Source organism: Phalaenopsis equestris, unplaced genomic scaffold, assembly GCF_001263595.1.
Source record: "Phalaenopsis equestris unplaced genomic scaffold, ASM126359v1 Scaffold231779, whole genome shotgun sequence".
Taxonomy (NCBI): Eukaryota; Viridiplantae; Streptophyta; class Magnoliopsida; order Asparagales; family Orchidaceae; genus Phalaenopsis; species Phalaenopsis equestris.
In genome coordinates this window covers 219,226-226,254 of record NW_018249748.1, presented here as the reverse complement: position 1 = coordinate 226,254, position 7,029 = coordinate 219,226, and the positions used below count along the sequence as shown (strand labels likewise).

Below are 7,029 nucleotides of genomic sequence, written 5' to 3'. Positions count from 1 at the left end.
TTGCGGGATTCTCTTTTATGTCTTATTCTATTCAGGTGAGCCCAAATGACCTTTTTTCGTCTATGAATAAGTGGGTCTTTTAGTTTATTTTCATTCTATTTAAAATCTAATTTTTTGTGCATTTTTGTGATGTTTGATTGAAAGAAGTTATAGTCGCCTTCTGAGAGTGAAGTTCCAAGTCCTCTTAAAGTTCCTTTTGTTTCTTAAATTTTTGTATTTTTTTTCATTATTTTATTTTTTTCATGCTTGCTCAAATTTTTAGAGGTTTCATTTAGATTCTATTTATTTTCTATTTAAATTCTATTTAGGTGTTCTAGTCAATGCATAATCTGGTAGCCTCCCCACATCGCCACTGCATAGGGGGTTGCATTGGGGAGTAATATGCCTTTCCAGTCACCTACAAGGCATGAATAGTAAGTGCTTTGCAATACCACGGTGGCGACTTTAAAAGTACCCGCTTAGAAGAAGTTCATATGCCTCAAGATACATCCCTGAGAATTACAGGATTTCCCCGCCGCATTGGGTACTTATTATATAGAGATGGATAGCAAGATGGCAAGATATCTGGGTAAGTAGGTAGGTAGGTGTGACTGCAGGGTTGGTGGTAGGAGTTGAGAGCAGTAGGGCTGATGCCCGAGTGACCACCAAGGGGAAGGCGGATTGGATAGATAATTAGTTTATCATTGCTATTATATATTAATTTTTTGTTTTGAACTTTCTGGTTGGACAAAATTTGTGGTGGAGGTACGGGAGGAGTATTGGTGGCGCCGAATCTATAGTGGGCTTTGGCAAGCTTTGGATAAAAAAGGTTGTGTTTTAAGAGCTATTCATATGCACGGATTCCTGTTTTTTTATTTTTAATTATATGCGCTAGGATTTATCATTTTAACTTGACTGTTTCTATTTCGGCTTGCATTGCATTGTGGCATACCATGTGGGTTAATAGTAGACTGCTAATTGAACTGGGTATCCTAGTTAGAATACTTATGTTATTGTGTGGGCAAACTCCTCTATGCATGGAATGTCTTCTGCTCTTGCTTTATATGAACGAAACAGACCTTCATTTATTGATATATAAATGTGTTCTCTGTAAATAAGATTGACTTATTTTTGTTTGCAGGGGGCCAACTTTGGTGAATTCTTTGAAGAATTTTTCTTTGCATAGTTCTCTGCGGCAACCGGCGTTTGATCTTATTACAACAATTATAATTTCCGACACTTCTGCTCTGATATCTCTTCAGCAGAGGAGTTGCGCTCTGCATAGAAGTAAATTCAGTACCCATGGTTATTTCATTGATGAGGAAGATGAGCTCATTTTATCTGAAGATACGGAAGAAAAGGATAACACTTGCTGGACTGAATTTAACATGTTGAGCAAGCTCGCTTCATCTGAATGCACTTGTTGGTCATGCGTTCCAATGTTATGGATTGATTCTTTGATTGATGTGGGCCCTGCAACTCTCCCTATAACATTTTCAAAGGCTCTTTTCTGGGCTTTGTCACGTTTATCTGTGCTGGAATTGAACTTTAGTTTGGATATGTCACTCTCAACTCGGGACTGGTTGTCCATATATGCAAGTGAGATCTCTTCATCATTTGGGTGGCAGATTCCAACTGGTTTTGATGACGGCGGGGAAGGGAAGGAGTCGAGAAACTCCATCAGGGCATCATCTATGTGCATTCCATTGTTACGGACATTGAAGAGGTTTTGAGTGTTTTCATGATGATAATGTTCTCCATCATAATTTATCATTTTTTGAGTTATGTTATTTGTGAAATCGGTCCATCAGGGCATCATCTATGTGCATTCCATTGTTAAGGACATTGAAGAGGTTTTGAGTGTTTTCATGATAATAATGTTCTCCATCATAATTTATCATTTTTTGAATTATGTTATTTGTGAAATCGGGCTTTTTGTAATCCCATGTCGTGCATTTGCGGATAACTAGTATGATTCTTCAGGTTGTCTTATTTGTTGAGTAACATAAGATCTTTTTTCTTTCATCATTTGAAATAGTTTTTTGGAATCATCTTTAGGCTTTCTGCTGAATTCATCTTGCAACTGGAAAAACTTGAACTTCAAAAACAATGGACATGGGAACCAAAAATGGCTGAGAGCTTGATACTTACGCTTGCAAACCATGATGATGTGCGATTCTGATTGTTCTATAATTTCAAAATTTCTTTTTTTTTTGACGAATATTGTTTTAACTAAAAAATTAAAATGCAAAGAAATTGCATGAAATTTGTAATCTCATTTTATTTGTTAACCTGGCATCATGACATAATTATAACACATGCAGGTTGTGAGGAAAGCTGGTAAAATTATATTGGAGTATTTGTCCAGTGAGCGTCTCTTGACTTCTGGACTCCAGTTTCTTTGTTCCACTGCTTCTTCTCTGTCTGCCATTCTTGCGGGTTTGAGATTCATTTTTAAACAGGTAGCTTATATATGCTTCTTAAAAGATCTTATAGATCCTTGATCGATGAAGTTGACCTGGTCTTTTCTATGCCATCGAGTCTAAGCATGTGACTCAGTTTTGTTGTTATGAAGCATTCTATGGCAGTCTTACCTTGTAAAGCTTGTGGACTCCTTTTTTGGGCTTCATTAATCAGTAATTGGTTTATGATCAAGTAAAGCTGGACTTGCGGGGGGATAGAGGAAGTAGAATGCCACATTTCCTTGCTTTCGTACTGTTTCATGTTTTTGTTTTGTTTTATGTTCAGTTTTCCTTTTAAAGAAACTTTACCAATAGAAGAAAGAGCTGATAAGTTTCATGTTTATGTTCTTTTGTTTTTGAGTCTGGTTGTTATTTGGAGGAACTTGCCAAGAGAAGAAAGAGTTGAATACATTACATCTTGGCTGCAAACAGCAAGCGAGTGGCGAGATGGTGATGTGTGGATGTGAGGGGAATCCACCACTTATTCTTGGGCAAGCTATAAGCACATCATTGAAAAAAGAAGAGGCGATTACACTCCAGAGAGCAAAAATAAGAGAAAAATATCCAAAAATACATAAACTCAAGCTAAAAATCTATACAACCAAAACACCACCTATATAAAGGTCCCTTAATATAAAATAACCTAATTAGAAAACAAAGAAATATGGAAGAATCAAGAAAGGAAGAAACAAATGAAGGAAACATGTTGAAACTAATAAATAAGAAAAAAAGATATCAAAAGCAGTTAATTCCATAGAAGAAGCCCGCGTCTTGCGAAGGAAACATGTTGAAACTAATAAATAAGAAAAAAAAGATATCAAAAGCAGTTAATTCCTGTGTTCGCGGGATCTGCATGCCACAAAACCATAGAAGAAGCCCGCGTCTTGCATCACTTTCCTCGAGTAAGATAGGATTTGCCCTTGTCTTTGGAAACATCCAGCTCTTCGAAAAATTGGCGACATTAAAAGTAATAGAAAAATTGTAGTCTTCTAGTAAGTCAGCCTTTTAGGCATTGCCATCAACTTTAGGCCTGACTTTTCCGAATGAATCTGCATGAAATCTCTCCTTCTTTAGTCTCATCTAAACAATATTGCCTTCCTTGAAGCCATAGCTTTCTTTGGCCCATTAGCTGTTTGTGATATTTGATGTTCTTCTTAGTAATTTCCTTCCTGATTTGCTCATATAGGGTCAAAATATTCTTGACTCGAACCTAGACATCTATGTTAGGCTCAATAGCTGGCAATATCGGGACTAACTCCAAAGAGGTTAAAGGATTCCATCCATACAAAATCACAAAGGGGTTGTGACTTGTGTACGATCGAACTGCACTTGAGGAAAACCAAATTCCACTGTATGATGTTCATTCCGACAAAGCAGCTAATAAGATTTCCCAAATTGCGGTATGTAACCTCTGTCTGCCCATTTGTCCGAGGGTAAGCCGTTAAATTGAACTGTCGCATCTAGCTTGCCTTCTAAAGTCGTCCAAACGTGGCAGAGAAATTTCTCGTCTCTATTTGACTTAATACTTAGGGGTATACCATTAAAACAAACTATCTCCTTGAATTATAAATTTGCAATATGTGATGCATCCATCATCTTATGACAAGGAACAAAATGAGCTATTTTAGAGAAATGATGATAACGTTCCAGGGCTTCTAGAAGGTGTTTCTGAAGTTGGTTTTGGGTGAAAATGGTTGTGGAATAAGAAAGGAACGAAATACTTGGTCGACGACATTTGAAGGGAGATAAATGACGAAATATGCTATTGGACAACAAATTTGAGCTCTTTGTGTGCTGTCCTTGTTGAAAATAATGAGGCAGACAACAAAGCGACGTGGTACTGACAGAGAGGAGGTTCACCATCTATTCATGAGCAAGATAAATATCCTTCCACCACTCCCAAAAAAAAAAAAAAAATGATGCAACACTTATTAAGGTTTAAAACAAAAATTACAATCTCCAAAATACTCAAAACAAAGTTAATAGTCTCCAAACAGCAAAATACTCTTCAAAACAAAGTTAATAGTCTCCAAACAGCAAAATAGCAAAATACTCACATAAATAGTCTCCTAATAATAAATAACTTTTATTATAAATAAGAAAATGGAAAAAAAAAACATAAAAAACAAGAAATTTCACTGCAATTGAAAAGAAGATTATATCACGGGAGGTCTGACATCCCGCCATCACAGGATGTTTCACAATCACGGGTGATACTAGAGTCAAACTGAACAAAAAAAAAAAATTATTGCTAACAATCAAATAGAAGATTACAAACAATCAAGTAAAAATGGGAAATAACAACACATATGCTACTAGGGTAGTATCCAAAGAGGGGTGGTGTTAGTTGTTGTGCGGGATGGAGGTGCGGGAGGGGATTGTGGTTGTAGGATGGTTGTAATTGGAAAGAGGGTCGCGGTGGGGTGATGGCATAGGATGGTTGGTCTGGTTGTGGATGGTAACTGGACGGAGGATTGCAGGTGGGCGAATGACAAACCTGTAGGGGAAACGGGTTGCGACAGGTGTAGCAAGGAGGTGGTGGCTGAGAAGGGCGATTGGCAGACGAGAGCTGGGAGGAGGCGGGGATGGCAGCGACTGGACAGAGCATGTGGCGTGGTTGGAAAGGAGAAGGGTTGGGTTGCAAGGAGGCAACAAGGTTTCCCTGGGGTGGGGTGGTTGTAGCGGCAGCGATGACGACGACGACGACGTCGGCGACAGCGAAAGTAAGGTTGTGAAGAATAGGAAGTCAAGGTAATAACTCCATTGGGAACGACCTATAGCCTGAGAACCACTCGATCCTTGGAAGAAGATCACATTCTCGGACGAGCTACTACCTGGCACCGCTCGCCTTTGGATACTACTCTAAAAGGGAGAAACCAGGATATCGACGACTGTCCTGAACATGAACACGACCAAAAATGAAAATTTAAATGCAGGAATCACATATATATGCCATAGATAATTAGGATTAGATCGCCTTATGGAAATGAGGGGCTAATCCCTTGTGGAAGAGCTCATCAACCGTCCCAGTTCTGGAGCGATGCGGTCCAGACAAAGGAATCATGGGAGATAGCCAATCTCTCCCTATACACCGCTCTCGTGACTTCGTTCATGCGCCTATGTCAATGTCCGAGGGTTGGGGAGATTTAACCTATTTCATCAAAACTTTTATTGGTGATGGAGAAGTTGTAACCCGCCAGAGTTGAAGGCTCTTCGACTGTAGCCCTAGAAGCTCTTGGATCCCACCGACGACTGCACTGTCTCCCAAAACACTTGCGGAGCTTTTTTCATTTGCGAGTAGAGATCTATATCGGCTTAATCTTCTTGGAGCTCACTATTGAATTGATTTGGGTCTACATCTCACATATATACTGCTGAATGTTCTTAGTGCAACTCAATATTGGTTCAACCCGATTTGAAGTGGGTAGCTTGTATTTCCGTAAATGATGGTGGTCATGATGTTATTCTATTGAATAAAATGTTCTGAAACTCTCTCTGTATTGGTTGCGATGTGTCTGAAGCTGTTTCTTCTGTCTCGCTATCCTCTTTCATCACCAAAATGGATCCTCTCGACATTTTTCTGCTGGTGCGAGCACTTGTAACCATATTCGCTGATGTTAGTTCTCAAGACACTCACAACTTCTGATAAATTTTCATTCAGGGAGCAACAAGGTGTTAGCCAACCTTTTGGGCTGGTTTCACCTACTTTTTGTCATTCTCCCCCTCTCATATGGTTAAAAACTAACTTCGATGGCGCTCTACTTTCTACTGGATCCACTGGTATTGGCATTGTCATCCTCAACAACAATGGCATTGGGATTGTTGCGGCTAGACAACTCCTTCAACATTGGGATAGCGACCAAGCGGAACTCAAAACGGTTTCCTTTTTCAAACACATTTGCTAGCCAAGGATGCTCGAATATAAGGGCATCATCATTGAGGGAGATAACACCAACATCATGAACTTTTTGCAATCTACTATGCGTGATGAAAGTTGGTGCCTTAGACCACACAAATCACCAGACTTAGCTTTTTCTCTTACAATTTATGTAAGTTTTGTTTTGTTATACGTCCGCGAATGTAATAGGACCACTCATTTTTGTGTCAAGCGTGCCCTTAATGGTTCTTTTATTTTGATGCATGTAAATGACGATAGATAACTTTCTACTATACTTAGTATATGACATGTCTTTTTTGTACACCATAGTTGTATGCATGCATAGTTTTTGTATTTTTTTGATATATTAATTCAAATGCATTTTTTCACGAAAACTCCATGAGACACCTCTTATCAATGCTAACCCTATTTTCCTTCTTTAGTCACGTCAGGGAATATGGTTGTGAATGCCTCTAGGTCATGAGGCTCAATTTGTCCACAATTTATGTGGACGTCTCATTCTTTCTGCTCTCTCCAATGAGATGACTACATACCTTTCCTTTTACATTGCAATAGTTGTATAATGTGTTATGACGAAGCCACTTCTGCCACTCGTATCCTTAATTTGTAGGACCCTCCGAACCAACATCTCACCCTCTTCCGTGGGAGCTGGTACTCCTCACCCTGTTCTTTAGCTGACTTTTGGTCACT

General features: G+C 38.9%; 1 protein-coding gene across 1 annotated transcript; it reads left to right on the top strand.

Annotated features, from left to right (window-relative positions):
- Nucleotides 1-331: 331 nt before the first annotated feature.
- Nucleotides 332-2,908, top strand: LOC110038161. Its single transcript, XM_020742929.1, has 6 exons — nucleotides 332-413; nucleotides 1,121-1,705; nucleotides 2,038-2,149; nucleotides 2,304-2,441; nucleotides 2,555-2,634; nucleotides 2,728-2,908. Exons 2-6 carry the CDS (start codon nucleotides 1,368-1,370, stop codon nucleotides 2,906-2,908), a joined length of 849 nt encoding a protein of 282 aa, XP_020598588.1. The 5' UTR covers nucleotides 332-413; nucleotides 1,121-1,367.
- Nucleotides 2,909-7,029: the final 4,121 nt, after the last annotated feature.